At 46.7% G+C, this 19,522-nt stretch overlaps 1 protein-coding gene across 1 annotated transcript in view; it reads left to right on the top strand.

Annotated features, from left to right (window-relative positions):
* The window catches only part of kiaa1614 (KIAA1614 ortholog), an 80,640-nt gene that overhangs the window by 35,962 nt on the left and 25,156 nt on the right, over nt 1-19,522 (top strand). Inside the window, exons 4-6 of the mRNA XM_084310790.1 lie at nt 1,197-1,337; nt 12,694-14,039; nt 15,729-15,864. Of these exons, the coding sequence (XP_084166916.1) occupies nt 1,197-1,337; nt 12,694-14,039; nt 15,729-15,864 (1,623 nt within the window). The remainder of the gene's footprint in view (nt 1-1,196; nt 1,338-12,693; nt 14,040-15,728; nt 15,865-19,522) is intronic.

Here is a 19,522-nt window from a genome sequence, read left to right as displayed (position 1 = left end):
TGGAGGCAGACAGTGAAGGTACACAGATAACCTTTTTGTTTCATATTTACCATGTTTACTTGTTTTCACCTACAATTTTCTGGTCCAGTGGACCTGAACCACGTATGTAATATAAATGTGCAGGGGGGGGTTCACAGTGAGCAATCAATGAAAATGTGTTATTTTATATGTTATTCACAGAAAATGAACCAAGGCCAATGAGTCTCAGGTCATTGATTCATATCGTTTCTCTTTTAGTAAACATTGAAAACGGGTCCCACAAACCCAGACACCACACAGGCGCTAGGTGTAGTAAGACGGTATAATATGCTACTCTTATTTACAGCGTGGCTCTCTACTTTAGCCCAGCTCTATCTATGGCTCTATCTATTTATTTCAGTCTGGCTCTATTTATAGCTGTGGTATATTTGAGCACGTATTATACTGGAAGATCTCTGGCCATTGATATGACCCCGGGCGGTATCAGTGACTGGTGCTTGAAAAACAACCGCGCCTTATTATTTTTGGTCTGATTGCATGAATGAAACTGCACTTGGACAGTCAAAATAGGCTTGAGAGAGTTCTAAAGCTCATTCACACACACATGCATTATGCACACACACACACACACACACACACACACACACACACACACACACACACACACACACACACACACACACACACACACACACACACACACGCACACTCCCGCATACAGACAAAAGCATTTGCAAAGAGGCAACACGCACATGTGCACACTCACACACACACACACACACACACACTCACACACACACACATGCACAAAAGCGCTCAATCCACCGCTCTTGTAAACACACACCCACACACACACAACCCCCGTCAGCCTAATTAGTAATGACGGCCCGCTCTGCTTAATCCCCTACTCTATGAGTCTCTCTCCTGCACAGGCGCTGACGTGTGCCCCCCTCTCTCTCTCTCTCTCTCTCTCTCTCTCTCTCTCTCTCTCTCTCTCTCTCTCTCTCTCTCTCTCTCTCTCTCTCTCTCTCTCCCTCTCCACAACCCCCCTCGGATTGCCTGTCTGTGTGTGTGTGTGTGTGTGTGTGTGTGTGTGTGTGTGTGTGTGTGTGTGTGTGTGTGTGCGTCCATGTGTGTGTGTGTGTGCGTCCATGTGTGTGTGTGTGTGCATGCGTGTGTGTGTGCATGCGTGTGTGTGTGTGTGCTGCTACCGACAGGGCCTTTGTATCCGGGGAGGACCTGCCACTCAGTCCGCGCCATGAGCAGGCCAAACGGCTCCTGGAGAGAGCCCGCATGAAGGCACGCTCCTTCCCCCTGAGGGCCGACCACACCATCCTACCCCTCCAGAGAGACGATCCGTGAGTTCACCCACCGCTCTGTGTTGTTGTTGGTGTTGTTGTTGTTGTTGTTTTTGTTGTTGTTGTTGTTGTTGTTGTGTGTGTCTGGGAGGGTTGTTTACTAGCAAAAAGCCACGTACGCTCATCCCCCCTACAGCATGTAATAGCTCTTTTGTTTTCTCTCCTCCTCCTCCTCCTCCTTCTCCTATTTCTCCTCTTCCTCCTCACCCTGTGTTAATTTCTGCTGTCCTTCCTTTTCATTTGAAGGCAGCAAGGGTCTGTAGATCCCTCAGGTCGTCGTAGGGACGTTTGTGTTTGGTTTGACATAAAAAGGTCTGATTGGCGACAGTGTTCAGCTTAGCAGCAACAGGTGGTTGCAGTGATACAGAGCTTGATGCGTCCAGTGTCAAGATGCCATAGACTGTAATGTGCACTAAGTTACACAGCTATGTGCCAAGTACATGTGTTGTAACTTGTATATACAGTATATACTGTATCTCTTGTACGCTGATCTTCTTCATCAACAAAGTTTGCTGTACTTTTTGAGAATAGATAAATAAATATTCATATTTTGCTTTTGAATAGGTACTGGTGTGCTGTCTGTCACACAGGTCTAATACAGCAGTATAGTTCTGGATCACTATGTGATGAAACAACCTACATGATTACATCAGCTTCCCCTTCTTGGATAGAATTACAAAATTGTAGATTTTTCTTTTTGTAACATAATACATACCGTAATAATAATAATAATAATAATAATAATAATAATAATAATAATAATAATAATAATAATAATAATAATAATAATAATAATAATAATAATAATAATAATAATAATAATAATAATAATAATAATAATACCTGCTTGATCAATTTAACCCTTGCATTGAAGAACCACCAAAACTGACTTATATAATAAGTCAGTTTAAAAAAAAAAAAAAAAATTACAGCCCTTGTTGCAGTTGTGAAGTTAATCTAAATCACTTGGAGTATGAATGTGATATATTACCAGAAACTATTCAACCTTGACTGTCTTCTATGTGGAAACACAACACACTGACCATATTTAGCTAATAAAGTACCCAACCTCTACTGTCTTTAACTATGAATGAACACAACACTCTAACTTACCATATTTAGATAATAAAATACTCAAACTCTACTGTCTTTATTCAATCTATAAATAATCATAGAATAACAACACACACACATGCACACGCGCACGCACGCACACACACACAGACACACACACAAATGGCTTGATATTGTTTATATCCCCCTCTCTCCTCCCTCCTCTCTCTCCTCTCTCCTCTCCCCTCCCTCCCCCTTCCAAGTTTCTATGCTCATGCTAGTTTTTTTTTCACTTGGAATGATCATGAGATTCCTGCTATATGATTTGATTCCTGGAGACCGATACCCTATCCTGCCTCGTTTCATCTGTCACACACACACACACACACACACACACACACACACACACACACACACACACACACACACACACACACACACACACACACACACACACACACACACACACACACACACACACACACACACACACACACACACACACACACACACACACACACACACACACACACACACACACACACACACACACACACACACACACACACACACACACACACACACACACACACACACACACACACTTACTTAAGCAGTTTTACTCATATTATACACACATGGGCAGTACACACAAGTGAATATAAATGGGTGCTTACATGCACACACACACACACATATGCAGTCCCGGTGTAAAGTGAGGTCAGAGTCATGCAAGGCAGCCACAGAGACCTTATTATCTAAGGAGCTTAATATTACACTCCCTACTAGCATGGCATGGGAGCAGCTAGACTGCCAACACAAAGGACTGGAGTCAAAGGACTGTTACTGTATCCGCTGAGCTCCAATCATCAAGTCTGATAACTCCCACTCCTTTTACCAAACCATGTCCAAATAAACAATGATATGAATATAACTTGCAGTTTCTTACAATCAAGGTTAGGGTCAATTCAGGCTGTTGTCTTATCCAGCCTTTTAATAATTACCGTATGAGTATTGTAATCACTCCTATCCGTGTGTGTGTGTGTGTGTGTGTGTGTGTGTGTGTGTGTGTGTGTGTGTGTGTGTGTGTGTGTGTGTGTGTGTGTGTGTGTGTGTGTGTGTGTGTGTGTGTGTGTGTGTGTGTGTGTGTGTGTGTGTGTGTGTGTGTGTGTGTGTGTGTGTGTGTGTGTGTGTGTGTGTGTGCGTGTGTGTGTGTGTGCGTGTGTGTGTGCGTGTGTGTGTGCGTGTGTCTGTGTCTGTGTCTGCATCAGCCATAACAGATTTGGATAGGTCGACGGTCTCAAATAGTTTTTGAATCGGTCAACGACAAGTATTTTATTTGAATTAATTTCCACCCATTGTCTATTGGTCACAATAAAATCTGTGTCAGGAACACCCGCACACTATCTTCACTTGCTCAATAGAGTTTTATTATTAAAAGCATACACCATTGTCCATTGAAATCAATATTCAGGATAAAGTTACATCTTTTGAGCGCAGAAGGGGTGATACTACACAGGTTCACTGCTCTGAGACTGGTAACCAGTTTACAACATGGAAGTGAACCTTGTATTGTAGTTGATATACCTATGCATTAAAAACTATTATTTTCTTCAGTTCATCTTTTGTTTTAATATTTGTAACAATTTATTTATCCAGGGTAGGTTCTGTCTTTAATCTTTATTTACCAGGGTAGGTTCTGTTTTTAACCTTTATTTACCAGGGTAGGTTCTGTTTTTAACCTTTATTGACCAGGGTATGTTCTGTTTTTAACCTTTATTTACCAGGGTAGGTTCTGTTTTTAACATTTATTTACCAGGGAAGTTTCTGTTTTTAACCTTTATTGACCAGGGTATGTTCTGTTTTTAACTTGTATTTACCAGGGTAGGTTCTGTTTTTAACCTTTATTTACCAGGGTAGGTTCTGTTTTTAACCTTTATTTACCAGGGTAGGTTCTGTTTTTAACCTTTATTTACCAGGGTAGGTTCTGTTTGTAACCGTTATTTACCAGGGTAGGTTCTGTTTTTAACCTTTATTTACCAGGGTAGGTTCTGTTTTTAACCTTTATTTACCAGGGTAGATTCTGTTTTTAACCTTTATTTACCAGGGTAGATTCTGTTTTTAACCTTTATTCAGGGTAGGTTCTGTTTTTAACCTTTATTGACCAGGGTAGGTTCTGTTTTTAACCTTTATTTACCAGGGTAGGTTCTGTTTTTAACCTTTATTTACCAGGGTAGATTCTGTTTTTAACCTTTATTTACCAGGGTAGGTTCTGTTTTTAACCTTTATTTACCAGGGTAGGTTCTGTTTTTAACCTTTATTTACCAGGGTAGGTTCTGTTTGTAATCGTTATTTACCAGGGTAGGTTCTGTTTTTAACCTTTATTTACCAGGGTAGGTTCTGTTTTTAACCTTTTTCTGTTTTTAACCTTTATTTACCAGGGTAGATTCTGTTTTTAACCTTTATTTACCAGGGTAGATTCTGTTTTTAACCTTTATTTACCAGGGTAGATTCTGTTTTTAACCTTTATTTACCAGGGTAGGTTCTGTTTTTAACCTTTATTGACCAGGGTAGGTTCTGTTTTTAACCTTTATTTACCAGGGTCGGTTCTGTTCTTAACCGTTATTTACCAGGGTAGGTTCTGTTTTGAATGAAACTAGTGATCTATGGGTGACAACAAGACTGTGCTGCCAGCTAAGCAGTGTTGTGTTTATAGGTGAAGTATTTACAGTGTTTGCTAATTGGCCAAACAGGAAGGCTGGTCTGGGCAGAAAGCACTTCCTCTGTAAACGGTCGGTCCCGGGGAAAGAGACCACTTGCTTTTAAAGGGAAATACAAATACGATTTAAGAGACCAGTCACAGCTGTAGAACTGTATGTGGCGAATTAACAGGTTAGACGGCATGGTGTATAAACAGAGATGTTCCAGTGGTCACTGGCTAGAGTGCGCACCTGTCACTGACATCAAAGTGGAAGGACATGCGCACTCAGGCAGAGGAGCAGAGGTGAATTCTGAAGCATCTTGCTCCATTCATGGCAGGAATCGAAGTTAATAACACATTTCCATAATTATTATACATTACCCTACTACGATGGAACAGGACAGAAATTGCGTTTTTGTGACTTGCAAGTCTGTGTTTATGTAGAGAGGGGGAGAGAGAGCCTCTACGATTTATTTTTCAATAATGAAGACTCGCATTCCTTTTCATAATCATAATCTGTCAAGGGTGGATAATACACATGTTGGTTAGAGTTAATTTGCCTTGTCAGCCTTTCTCTTCATCTTTGCTTTGGTATTACAAGGTTATATGGTCAGAGGTTGTGCATAGCTGTCTGTCCTGCTCAGCCCACACTCAGGTTCAATGATCTATGGCTGACGAGCAAGTTCACCCTCATTCAGTGTGTCGAAAGTAAACGGACAGAAAATATGTTGATTTGCTTGTTTTCTGGTGTACTGATTCACACAAAACCTCATGAAATGCATTTTAATCCACATGCTATGCTCTTCAATTGAAAAGAGCCAGTAGATCTTTCCATGCGACACAAACACCACTGGCTATGGTTACGTTCTGACTGTATTGCAGTTAGTTTGAGCTCAGCAGTGGACTACTGACAAGGCTGATGAGGAGAGATGCACTCGCAGGCGTAGGCCTCTCTGTGATGTAGGCCCCTCTGTGATGTAGGCCTCTCTGTGACGCAGGCCTCTGTGTGACGTAGGCCTCTCTGTGACGCAGGCCTCTCTGTGACGTAGGCCTCTCTGTGACGTAGGCCTCTCTGTGACGTAGGCCTCTCTGTGACGCAGGCCTCTCTGTGACGTAGGCCTCTCTGTGACGCAGGCCTCTCTGTGACGTAGGCCTCTCTGTGACGCAGGCCTCTCTGTGACGCAGGCCTCTCTGTGACGCAGGCCACTCTGTGACGCAGGCCTCTCTGTGACGTAGGCCCCTCTGTGATGTAGGCCTCTCTGTGACGTAGGCCTCTGTGTGATGTAGGCCTCTCTGTGACGTAGGCCCCTCTGTGATGTAGGCCTCTCTGTGACGCAGGCCTCTCTGTGACGCAGGCCTCTCTGTGACGCAGGCCTCTGTGTGACGTAGGCCTCTCTGTGACGTAGGCCTCTCTGTGACGCAGGCCTCTCTGTGACGCAGGCCTCTCTGTGACGCAGGCCTCTCTGTGACGCAGGCCTCTGTGTGACGCAGGCCTCTCTGTGACGCAGGCCTCTCTGTGACGCAGGCCTCTGTGTGACGCAGGCCTCTCTGTGATGTAGGCCTCTCTGTGACGCAGGCCTCTCTGTGACGCAGGCCTCTGTGTGACGCAGGCCTCTCTGTGATGTAGGCCTCTCTGTGACGCAGGCCTCTCTGTGACGCAGGCCTCTCTGTGACGTAGGCCTCTCTGTGACGCAGGCCTCTCTGTGACGCAGGCCTCTCTGTGACGCAGGCCTCTGTGTGACGTAGGCGTCTCTGTGACGTAGGCCTCTGTGTGACGTAGGCCTCTCTGTGACGCAGGCCTCTGTGTGACGTAGGCCTCTCTGTGACGCAGGCCTCTGTGTGACGCAGGCCTCTCTCATTCGCGAGTGCCATTCTAGTTGAGAATTAATTCTCTATGATTGTCATGTTTGTAAACAGATGTAGCCGAGGTAGCCGATGTACTGGCATTATATCGCATTCATTTGCAGTCGGAGGTCAGAGGTCGGAGGTTGGAAGTGAGAAACACGTCGTCTCCGACCTATCAAAGTAAAAAAATAATAATAATGGATGCTGACGCTAAAATCTTTTGGCAATTAGTTCTTATTTCTAAATATTCTTACATATTTGTCTCACAAAGACGGTGTATGACTAAACACAGCTAATATACTTACAAATGTACTCTTAAAACAGCTAATAACCACATTAATTCATACGATGCGGGTGGCCATGTTGAAATTACATCAAATTACGCTGTGGCGTCGGACTGGGGGTTGAAAAAAACATACCCGAGTTTGTGACCAGGCGCTCAGTAGTGGCCCTGAGTGCTGGCATCACCAACAGGCTGCTCTTCATCCGAGACACCGCCTCTGGTCGCAGTTTCCTTTGCGACACGGGTGCCCAGTGGAGCATCATTCCGGCAGAGAGGTCGGATGTGGCAAGGGAGGAGTGCGGTCCGCAGTTGGCGGGTGCGGACGGCATGCTCTTACGGCACAAGGGCGGTGGACGTGTGCTTCGGAGGACAATGTTTTTCGTGGGATTTTGTCATTGCGGCTGTCACATTCCCCCTCCTTGGCGCGGATTTTCTGTGCGCCCACAACCTGCTAGTGGACGTGGGGAACAAGCGCCTGGTCAACTCACAGACTTTCACTTCCTTTGCATGTACGCAGGGGGAGGCCGTTTACGGCGGGTGGTCCAATACACTCGCCGAAAGTGACCAGTACCTTCGGCTACTCGCTGAGTTCCCCGACCTGGGCAAGCCCACTTTTTCCGCGCCCACGGTGAAACACGGGGTGGAGCACCACATTGAGACCAGTGGGCCTCCCCTCTACGCCAGGGCCAGACGCCTCAACCCGGAGAAGCTGGCCGTCGCCAGGGCGGAGTTTGCGCACATGGAGCAGGTGGGCATCGTTCGGCGCTCGAACAGCCCCTGGGCGTCTCCCCTGCACATCGTCCCTAAGTCAGACGGTGGGTGGCGCCCATGTGGGGACTACCGCCGCCTCAACGACGCGTCCAAGCCTGACCGCTACCCGGTCCCGCATGTCCAGGACTTTGCGGCAAACCTGGCAGGCAATCGCTTCTTCTCAAAAGTGGACCTGGTACGGGGGTACCATCAGGTACCGGTGCACCCCGAGGACGTCCCCAAGACGGCCGTCGTCACGGCCTTTGGGCTTTTCGAGTTCCTGAGAATGCCGTTCGGCCTGAAGAACGCGGCGCAGACCTTCCAACGCCTCATGCACTCGGTGCTCCGGGACCTGCCATTCCTCTTCGTCTACTTGGACGACATCCTTGTAGCGAGCGCCACAGAGAAGGAGCACCTGTCCCACCTCCGAACCCTGTTCTCACGGCTCAGCCAGCATGGGCTGATCGTCAACCCGGCGAAGTGTGAGTTCGGGCGGGGCGCCATCGACTTCCTCGGGCACCGGGTCTCCGCAGAGGGGGTGACCCCCCTCCCCTCGAAGGTGGAAGCGGTCGCCGCATTTCCGCGCCCCCGCACAGTCAGCGAGCTCAAGGGGTTCATCGGGATGGTGACCTATTATTATCGCTTCCTCCGCCACATCGCTCACATCCTGCGGCCTCTGTATGACGCCCAGAAGGGCAAGACGCTGAAGCAGCCGGTGGACTGGACGGCGGAGCGGGTCAAGGCTTTTCAAGACACCAAGGAGGCCCTGGCCCGCGCGGCCATGTTGGCCCACCCCTCGCCCTCTGCGTCCACCGCTCTCACCACGGACGCCTCTGACTTTGCTGTGGGAGCGGTGTACGAGCAGTGGGTTGGGGACGCCTGGCAGCCGCTTGCCTTCTTCAGCCGCCAGCTGTCGCCCAGGGAACAGAGGTACAGCACGTTCGACAGGGAGCTCCTCGGGCTGTGGCTTGCTGTCAGGCACTTCCGTTTCTTGCAGGAGGGACGCGAGTTTACGGCCTACGTGGACCATAAGCCGCTCACGCACGCCATGTCCAAGGCGGCAGAGCCGTGGTCCGACCGCCAGCAGCGCCAGCTCGCCTACGTGTCCGAGTTCACCACGGACATCCAGCACGTTGCTGGGAAGTCCAACCAGGTGGCAGATTGTCTCTCCAGGGCGGTGGTCGGTGCGGTGCAGCTGGGTTTGGACTACGTCAGCATGGCTGCGGACCAGGCCGCCAATCCTGCCGTCCAAGCGCTCAAGTCGTCGGACACTGGACTGCGCCTGGAGGAGGTAGTGTTCGGTGACGCTCTTGTGCGATGTCTCCATGGGTCAGCCGCGGCCGGTAGTCCCCGCCAACTGGAGACGCCCTGCCTTCGAGGCCATACACGGCTTGTCTCACCCTGGCAGGAAGCCGTCCTCGTGACTGGTGTCGGAGAAGTTTGTGTGGCAAGGGCTCAAGAGGGATGTGAGAGCCTGGGTCGACACGTGCACCGCCTGCCAGCGCGCCAAGGTGCATCGGCACATCAAGGCCCCCCTGGAACAGTTCTCCGTGCCCGAGCGGAGGTTCGACCATGTCAACGTGGACCTGGTAGGGCCGCTGCCCCCCTCGCACGGATACAACTACCTTTTCACCATGGTGGACAGGACGACTCGCTGGCCGGAGGCGGTCCCGCTCTCCTCAACGACGGCCCCCGACCTGGCCCGGGCGTTCATCGCGGTGTGGGTCTCCCGCTACGGCACCCCGGCTGATCTCTCCTCTGACCGTGGCTCACAGTTCACTTCGGAACTGTGGGCGGCAGTGGCGGAGAGTCTGGGGGTCAAGCTCCACCGTACGACCGCCTACCATCCGCAGGCAAATGGGCTCTGCAAGCGTTTTCATCGCTCCATGAAGGCCGCCCTTCGAGCCAGCCTCACGGACGGCGACTGGCTGGACAAGCTCCCGTGGGTCATGCTGGGGCTCCAGGACGGCGCCAAAGGAGGACCTCCAGTCGTCGTCGGCCGAGCTGGTTTTTGGACAGCCGCTACGGGTCCCCGGTGACTTTATTCCCAGGTCGACAGAGCCCTGGTCTGCCGCTGCTCAGCGAGCCTCGCTGCTGGACAGCGCCAGGACTTTCGTCCCGGTCCCGACTACGCAGCATGGGGTCCCTACGTCGAGGATGCCCCCGGAGCTGCACTCGGCGAGGTTCGTGTTCATCCGTCACGATGGCCACAGGACTCCGCTACGTCCTCCTTATGACGGACCCTTCCGCGTCATCAAGGCCAGGGCCAAGAACTTTGTGGTCGACGTGGGGGGTAGGCCTGAGTGTGTGTCCGTGGATCGCCTCAAGCCGGCACACTTGGACCTTGAACTGCCCCTGGACTTGGCCCTGCCGCCGCGCAGGGGCCGGCCCCCGGTCCTACCTCCCCTGCCACGCCGGGGCCATTCCCCCCTGCGACCCCTCAGACCCCCCGCCGCTCGTGAGCGTCTGGTCACTGACCCCCATCCTGCTCGGCAGGAGGATGTGACGGACGCTGTCACATCCCCTCCCGCACCTCCTGACTTTACCTACAGTCGTAGGGGCCGGGCCATACGCCCTCCTCACCGTGAGGATTTCATATATTGAGGTGAACACTGGGGGGGCTGGTGTAGTGACTACAGTATTGGTTCGTGTTCTCCTCTGACTATGTTGTGTAGTGGGAGGGAACGAATGATCTGGCACCGCGGCCAGAGGGGACATCTATTGCGGTTGCACTCGCTGTTATTCATTCATTACTGTGCTAGCGATTCATGTGCTCTTGTGTTCTTGTTTACTGACGTGGCTTTGTACATTAAACAAGCATTACGTTACCTCCGTTTATTCCTCTTTCCTCCGGCACTACACTATATACATTTACTGATTATTTTGTTGTTGCTGCAACTTTGCAATCCATTGTAACTCAAAATCTATTCCACTCAAAATAGTATTTTAGAGTTCAACATAGATTATATGTAACTTATATTGTCCCCTAGTATCAATAGACCACTGCACTTCCACGTTACATTGAGCTCATGGGAGAGAGAGCGGGGGGGAGAAAATGAATGAATGTGGATGAGAGCCTCGACATTAAGTGGTTGTAGCTATATCACAAGCATCCACATTCATACATTTTCTCCCCCGCTCACTCTCCCATGGTGGTCTATAGCTGTTTATGTTTAGACTACGTGATGATGCTCAGCCACTTTAATGTAATGTACAATTATTTTCGATTATTGTCGAATGTGTACTTATTCTTATTTTTTATTTAATTTATTTTTTACTTATACTTGTATGAGAATATGTTATTGCGCAGACAGTTTATTGTATATAAATACCTGCTTTTTCTATTCTGTTAATTGTGGAATTTTTTTCTTGTTCTGCTGTTTGCTGTGGAGCAAACGGAGAGTACGAATTCCAGTGTACTTGTTGCATATGGCAAATAAAACTATCTGAATCTGAATCTCAACATGTTCACCATGTCATTGAAGATCTCAGTGGGCAGTGAACATCGTAGCTTAGATATAGAATATCTTATTAACAACCCTCCTGTACAGATCGATCTAGTGGTACTTCCCAAAACATAGCACTACTTTCCGCTGGGCGACTGAAGCGTTTGTATCCGTGTCAGAGAAAGGCAATAAAGGCGAAGTCCTGTGGCCATGGAGAGACCAGATTATGGGATCCAGAGAGTGCATGCGGACAGAGGATGACCTTCCCGTCCGCGTTAGCCGAGCATGTGAGGAATGCAGAGGCCTGGGACAGCCAGGGGCCAGGGTACACACAAGAATCCCATCCCATATGTGTGTGTGTGTGTGTGTGTGTGTGTGTGTGTGTGTGTGTATGTGTGTGTGTGTGTGTGTGTGTGTGTGTGTGTGTGTGTGTGTGTGTGTGTGTGTGTGTGTGTGTGTGTGTGCGTGCGTGCGTGCGTGCGTGTGTGCGTGCGTGCGCGTGTGTGTGTGTGTGTGTGTGTGCGTGTGTGCGTGTGTGCGTGTGGTCGAGGAAGGGGTCTAGGCAAGGTTAAATCACCCTCTCTGGGTTCCTGCGGCCTTGTGCAGGCGTGTGCCGGGAGGAGGGTGTTGCCTTTGACGGTGTCCTTAATTATGGGAGCGTGAGGGTTGAGTTGAGACAGGTTGTGCTATTGCCAGTGGACTTATTATATAATATTATATTATGACCATTTAACCTCATAGTTAAAAATCTCCACTTCATAAATTTTTAAATGTACCAAATATTTGGTATACACTCGTAATTCTAATCAAGGGATAGTTCACATTCTTTGGATGCCAGTCTTATTGTCTACATACTGGGAGTCTGTAGTGTCCACCCAAAAATCTCTTGCATTAGTGGTTTGGTTTTTGAATGAAACATTCTGAATTTGAACACTTCATCATATCCTTGAAAGGCCAGATATGTCTGTTTTTAGCAATACACACTTTTAATTGTTTGTCGTTGTTGTTGTTGTTGCTACTGAGAGATGCCTCTGTGTACGGTTGTGCGTGCATGTGAGTGTGGTGTACTTTTATTTTTATTGTCTGTTGTGCTGATCCCTCCATGCATCGATGTGTGTGTGTGTGTGTGTGTGTGTGTGTGTGTGTGTGTGTGTGTGTGTGTGTGTGTGTGTGTGTGTGTGTGTGTGTGTGTGTGTGTGTGTGTGTGTGTGTGTGTGTGTGTGTGGTGTACTTGTTTATTGTCTGTTGTGCTGATCTGCCTCTGTGTGTGTCTTCCAGGGAGCCCGTGTTCAGACCCGGGGCCAGGCCCTCGCATCAGGCTCCTCTGGTGGGGAAGGAGGGAAAGGCGGCCCCCCTCTCAGGGAACCTCAGCGACTCCTCTAGCGGCGACTCGGCCTGCGGTGGCCCCCAGCAGCAGCGGCGACGGCCCGGCCAGTCCCCCACGCGCGTACGCTTCGAGGACGAAACGGAGAAAGAGGCGGAGATTCGTTACCTGGAGAGACTGAGGCAGAGGCGGAGGGCAGGAGAGAGAGCACAGGGCCTGCTGGTATCTCTGCTGGTGTCCAAACCCAACCTCTCGGCCTACGTCAACGGCAGGAAAGAGGCCGAGCGCACAGGAGCGTCTAACGGAGTGCTGATAGAGGCAGGTTGTATCCCTGACGTGTGGCTTCAGAGGTCCAGCCGAGCTCCAGACAGCTTGGCACACAATGCTGCTGGTGGCCATTACAGGACATTACCACTGCAGGATTTGGCCAACAGGCAATGCAATTCTTGCGGGACGATCTTAGACGGGGCGGTCCCCAACGTGAACCCCTATCCGGACCCTTCCCCATCCCTGCAGATCATCCCGATCAACGGGGAGCACAAGGGGAAGGTGGCCGCTCCATACTGGGTGCCTCCCAGCAAGCCCAGTCTCACCTTCCGCACGGAGCCTATCAAGGAGACATACATAGGTGCAGTCTCCCCGGAGGCAGACAGGAAGCCTGCACGATCGGCCGAAGAGATGACGGACAGCGGGGATGGAGACGGGGGTGCGGCTGAGAGCGGAGGCGTGCGTGTCTCCGCCATGCGGGTGAAGAGGAGGACCAAGAGGGCGGAGCTGACGGGTGTCAACGGCCACGTGGTGCCTGCGCCGCCGGAGGGCATCAAGCCCTGGTGTGTCGCGGCGGACGCGCCGAGTTCAACCACCGGCGAGGTGGAGCTGCCACTCAACCCTTACGCCTCAGAGCGCACAGACCCGCCCACTCAGCCTCACATTCTGTTGCCTTCTATGGAAGAAGCCCTTAACGATCCATTAGTATTAGCTCAACCTAAGAGTGAGCCCTCCTCCGCCCCTCTCCCCATGAAATCAGCACTGAAATCGAGGGCTAACGGCTGGCTTCACAGCCAGCAAGTGGTCATGTCTACACCTCCACCAGATCCAGGAGGCTCTCCGGAGGACCAGGGGAGAGGTGCAGCGGTCAATCCCCAGGAGGAGCTTTGCGCCGGGGGGATGCCGAACGAGACCGACCCCTCAACGGAAGGCAGAGACCAGGCCCCTTCCGGGACTACTGGCTTGACATACTCCCCTTCCCCGTCCTGGAGCACAGGGGCCACGGCGAGCCAACTGGAGCCAGAGCCTGCAGGTCTGTGTCATTTACATACAACGACTCATTTACATACAATTTCTATTTACATACAATGACTCATTTACATACAATTTCTATTTACATACAACGGCTAATTTACATACAATTACCATTTACATACAAGGACTAATTTACATACAACGGCTCATTTATACAACGACTAATTTACATACAACGACTCATTTACATACAACGACTCATTTACATACAATTACCATTTACAACACAACTACCATTTACATACAACGACTCATTTACATACAAGGACCATTTACATACAACTAATCATTTACATACAACTTATCATTTACATACACCTTCTCATTTACATACAATTACATATTTACATGCAATGACTAATTTACATACAATTACCATTTACATACAACTACCATTTACATACAAGGACCATTTATATACAACTACTCATTTACATATACAACTTCTCATTTACATACAATGACCATTTACATACAACTCCCCATTTACATACAATTACCATTGACATACAACTACTCATTTACATATAATTACCATTGACATACAACTACTCATTTACATACAACTACAATTTACATACAAGTACTCATTTACATACAAATACTCATTTACATACAATTACTCATTTACAATTACTCATTTACATACACTTACTAATTTCTTTGAGTTACAAATACTTTATTGATCCCGAGGGAAATTCATCACCACAGATCGCATGAACATTAATTTAGTCAAAAGTCAAAAATAAGAATAAGAATAAGAATACAAATATAATACACAGTCAGAGATATACATTCTAAAATATGTATATAAATTCTAAAATTCCACTGTGAGCAGTGTATTTCTACACAAGTTCCAGTTATTTTTTCAGCTGCCTACCTGGTTCAGTACAATGAGGACAAGGACATTTCGGCGCTAAGCGAGGACATTTTAGCTCAGGTCCTCCCTTTGAAAAGGGGACATGTTAGGGTTAGGGGTCAGGTTAAAGGTCAGGGCTATGTGTTTTCAGAAGTGTCATTGTTAGAAATGTAAAGGTGAGGGTTAAGGTTAGGGGCCAGTGAACGAATGTAGTCAATGGCAAAGTGTGTGTGTTTGTGTGTGTGTGTGCGTGCGTGCGTGCGTGCGTGCGTGCGTGCGTGCGTGTGTGTGTGTGTGTGTGCGTGAGGACTTATTAGTCAGCACATCCACACATCCCCTCGGCCCTGTCCCAGTGTGGTAATCCCCTGACCCCCACCCCTCTATCCCATCCCATCCATCGACTGGTTGACTAGAGAGATGATTGTTCCTGCTTCAGCCTCCTCCCATCTCTCTCTCTCTCTCTCTCTCTCTCTCTCTCTCTCTCTCTCTCTCTCTCTCTCTCTCTCTCTCTCTCTCTCTCTCTCTCTCTCTCTCTCTCTATTTCTATTAGATTCGTTTCTTTTAAATTAAGTGTATTGTCATCATACAGCACAAGTAAAGTACAATAAAAAGGAGTGCAAATGTAACAGTGAAGTGCAATAGTAATATAATATACAATGTACAGGTGATTAAACTGGGTATAACATATATAAATTAGTACTACTGAGTATAGTGCTAATCAGAGTTGTAGTATTCATATGTACAGTAATACAGGTATAAAGACACTATGGTATATATTTATATTACATTATTTATTTATTTATTTATGGAGTTTGGTTCATTCAACAGTGGCCCAGAGTCAGCCGGGCATAGCAGCAGCCAGCATCAACAACAACCCACCCCCCTACAAGTGTGGAGGTGATGGACGGGTCAGAGGGCCAATGAGAGCGGAGCGACAGAGTGACGATAGCCCCAGTCCTGATCTGTGAGTACAAGCCACGTCTGATCAAAGCCCCTCCCCTCCAGAGTTAATTCAGAATGTTGGACACTTCCTACTCACTTCCTACTCACTTCCTACTCACTTCCTACTAATCAATTCCCTCAGCACAATCCATGCTGTGCTTAATGGAGACCCAGCTCCTGCTACCTGACCACGACAAGAATATTGAGCAATGGAGACCCTTTGTTTAGTTTATTTCGACACAATAAGGTTTCAAAAGCGTATTTCCATTGGTTTAAAAGACAAGACAAATAGGCAGACATGACAGTGGCAGGTCTAACATAGCTTGAATCATAAAATACATGAATATAAAAAAATACATGATATAAAGTTCTCTCACAGATCACATCAGCTCAAATAGAACTACTTGATTCAAGATTCAAGAGTTTTATTTGTCACATATACATACCAGGGCATACAGTGAAATGCGGGTGGCCATGCCCGCTTTGATTGTGCAATAATACTAATAATAGAATAGACATAGAAAACAGGTAATAACTGGTATCACAGCGGCTAAAAAGCTGATAGCATCACGATGGTTTCAACCGGAAAAAATGTGTCGGAAGGTTTGGATTCTTACATATCTCGATGTGATTTATCTAGAAATATCTACAGCAAGAATTTTAGGTGTCAGTGAATCCAAAATTGCAATGTGGTTAGAAGTGGTGGAGAGAATAAAAGCTAGCATATGAATTGTAGTGCCTGGTTAGGAGCGAATGATAATGGATGGATTATCCAAGTGGGGGTCCGGGGGGGGGGGGGGGAGCGAGCGAGAGCATATGTGTGTAGGGTATTAGATAGCAAGTATTAGGGTATATCTCGTATAATACATTTATTTAAATGGTGATTTAATTGGATGTGCACTGTTAATTAATGCTTGTATATCTAATTTTATGTTGTTATGTTTATGTGTATGTTTAAAAAATAATAAAAAAAATTAATATAATAAAGAAAACAGGTAATAAAAAGTCATAAAATAGGCATGATAAAATAGACATGCTAAAGTCCTGAGATAGTGCAATACAATGTTATTGTATTGTGTTATGGTGCACTCACTCAATACTTAAAGCACTCAAACATACTGAAGCAAACAAAAACCTATTCATGGGGTGCATTTTAGTTAGTGTACTCCAGTATGTCAAAGGATGTCATAGTATTTAGTTTGCTTTGATCTGCAGTGGATTCTGTTCAAGTGCTCTTTGTACTGACTGAACAATGGCCCTATTACTCAACATTAGTTCTGTGGCTAACAAGGCAGAGCTGGGTCTCAGGAGGCGGCGCAGCATGGATTGTGCTGAGAAAATTACTCTACTGATCAACATCACCATCGGTAACCCTTTCACTACCACACTACCAAATGATTAACCCTTTCACTGCGACAATACAGAAGGTTAACCCTTTCACTGCCACACAACAAAGGGTTAGCCCTTTCACTACCACTCTACAGAAGGTTAACCGTCTGTAGTGTGGTAGTGAAAGGTTAACCTTCTGTAGTGTGGTAGTGAAAGGTTAACCTTCTGTAGTGTGGTAGTGAAAGGTACAATCTTTATGTAGAGGAATCATTTAAAAAATGTGTGTGAGCTTTTAGAACGGTGTGGAATAATTGCTTTTACCCCAAAAATAATTATCATTAAAAAAAGAATGTGCGAGTTGAAAATGAATGTTGTTGTTTACTTGTTCCCCTCCCTGCTTCCCATTTTCCCACGTGGAATGCACCCGATTGGATAAATGCTGGTGCTCTAGCGTTTTATGTGCATAATCTGTTATTTAGTTTGAAATGTTCGGTGAAATAAGTAGATTTTTCGTTTTTGTTTATTTATTAAGTTAATATAAAACCATATAGTCACATTTTAGAATACAATAGAATATAATTTTAGAATACAACTAGAAACACTGTCCTGGCCTGCTTCTAAGTTCAGTGGCCTGAAATTTTTTTTTTTTTTTTTTTTTTTTAATCATCTCGCGGCCCTCCCGTGGCTGCTCGCGGCCCACCTTTGGGTCGCGACCCCGACTTTGGGAAACACAGTCTAGTGCGATATCTAGTGGCTGAATGTTATCTAGAACCTTTAAGTAGCAAATAGGGCTATAGGTGTCCAACATTATGAACTCTTTCAGTAATGCCTCACATCTCATTACAGGAAAAAGTCATGTGATTACAGTAAATGTGCTTTTCCAAATAGACTGCATTACAAATAGTTCTGCTATAGGCTACTAGCAGTAGCTAGTAAACTCGAATGTGAGGTCAGCATTTGTGATCAGCTGCTTTTCTTTTTTTTAAACTTAAATTTTTTATTAACATTTATTTAGACAGACAGCACTTACAAAAAATAAATAATAAAAAATGAAGAGACTAGTATCACAATAAAAACAAAAAGAAAAAACAGTGCACATAAATATTTACATGGGTATCACATGGTTAGTTGTCTGGTTCCCCTACTGTTGTTTTCTAGGTATTTGATACAAAGGCTGATTGCGTATCTCCCTTAAACAGGCATAAACAGGTAATTCCTACTCAAAGACAATAAATGCTGACTAAGGTTTGTATGTGTGATCTGGGTCCAGAGACCCTCCTTGAGTTTCTTACTTCCCTTCTCCTTCGTCCTTTCTTTTTTTTTCTCTTGTTTATTAACTTTCACTTTGCCTTTTGTTTCACCCATACACAAACCACATCATCCCTGAATATTTAATATCACACCGTTAAACAGACATAAATAATAAGGTATAAAAGCATTCAGCACTTGTAATATCCCAAAAACAAAATAGATAATATTAACTAAAGTACAGGTGTGTGACATGGGTTCATAGACCCTGCTTGAACATCTTTCCTCCTTTACCCTTCGCTCTCTTGTGTTGCATTTGGTTCTTCCTCTGTGATGTCGTTCTCGTTCCTTTTATAATCCTCCCACTTTCCCCATCTTTCCCCAAATTTCTCTTCCTGTAACCTCAGCATGTGTGTTATCCTTTCCATATCCTGTATTTCTTCCACTATTCCTACCCATTTTGCTATTGTCGGTGGGTCTTCCTTATACCACAGTCTCGTTATTGCTTTTCTGGCCGCTATCAACATTATCTTTATTAAATATTTGTCCCCCCCTTGTATTCCCTCGTGTGTCAGGTCTCCTAAGTAAAGCACCAGTCCTGTTTGTGGTATCCCGTATCCTAATATTCTGATCATTGCTTCCCCTATCTCCTCCCAATACCCCTTCAGCTTCTGACATCCCCAGAATATGTGCGTGTGATTTGCCCCCTCCTTCCCACACATCCTCCAGCATGCTTTTTGTGTTGGTGCATATTTTCCCTTCAGCTCTGGGGTTATAAAGAATCTGATTATGTTTTTCCATCCAAATTCTTTCCATATTCTCGATCCTGTTGTTGAGTGTTGTACCTCGCATATGTTCCCCCATTCCTTCCCTGTTATTTCTATCTCTAGCTCTCTCTCCCATTTCTCCCTTATGTAATCGGTCGTGTGTCCCTTGCTGGTCATTATAGCCCGGTATATTGCTGATATTACTCTTCCTTGCCCCCCTTCGTATGCCCATACTATCATCTTTATTATTCCATTCTGTTCCTCGTCTTTGGCCCCCCTTATTTCTTTGTTGTAGTAGTCTCTAACCTGTAGATATCTGAAGTGGTCCCTGTTTTC

This window comes from Notolepis coatsorum (genome assembly GCF_963971535.1).
Source record: "Notolepis coatsorum genome assembly, chromosome: 3".
Lineage (NCBI taxonomy): Eukaryota > Metazoa > Chordata > Actinopteri > Aulopiformes > Paralepididae > Notolepis > Notolepis coatsorum.
The sequence above is the reverse complement of the archived record's forward strand: the minus strand, read 5'-3'. Positions and strand labels throughout refer to the sequence as shown.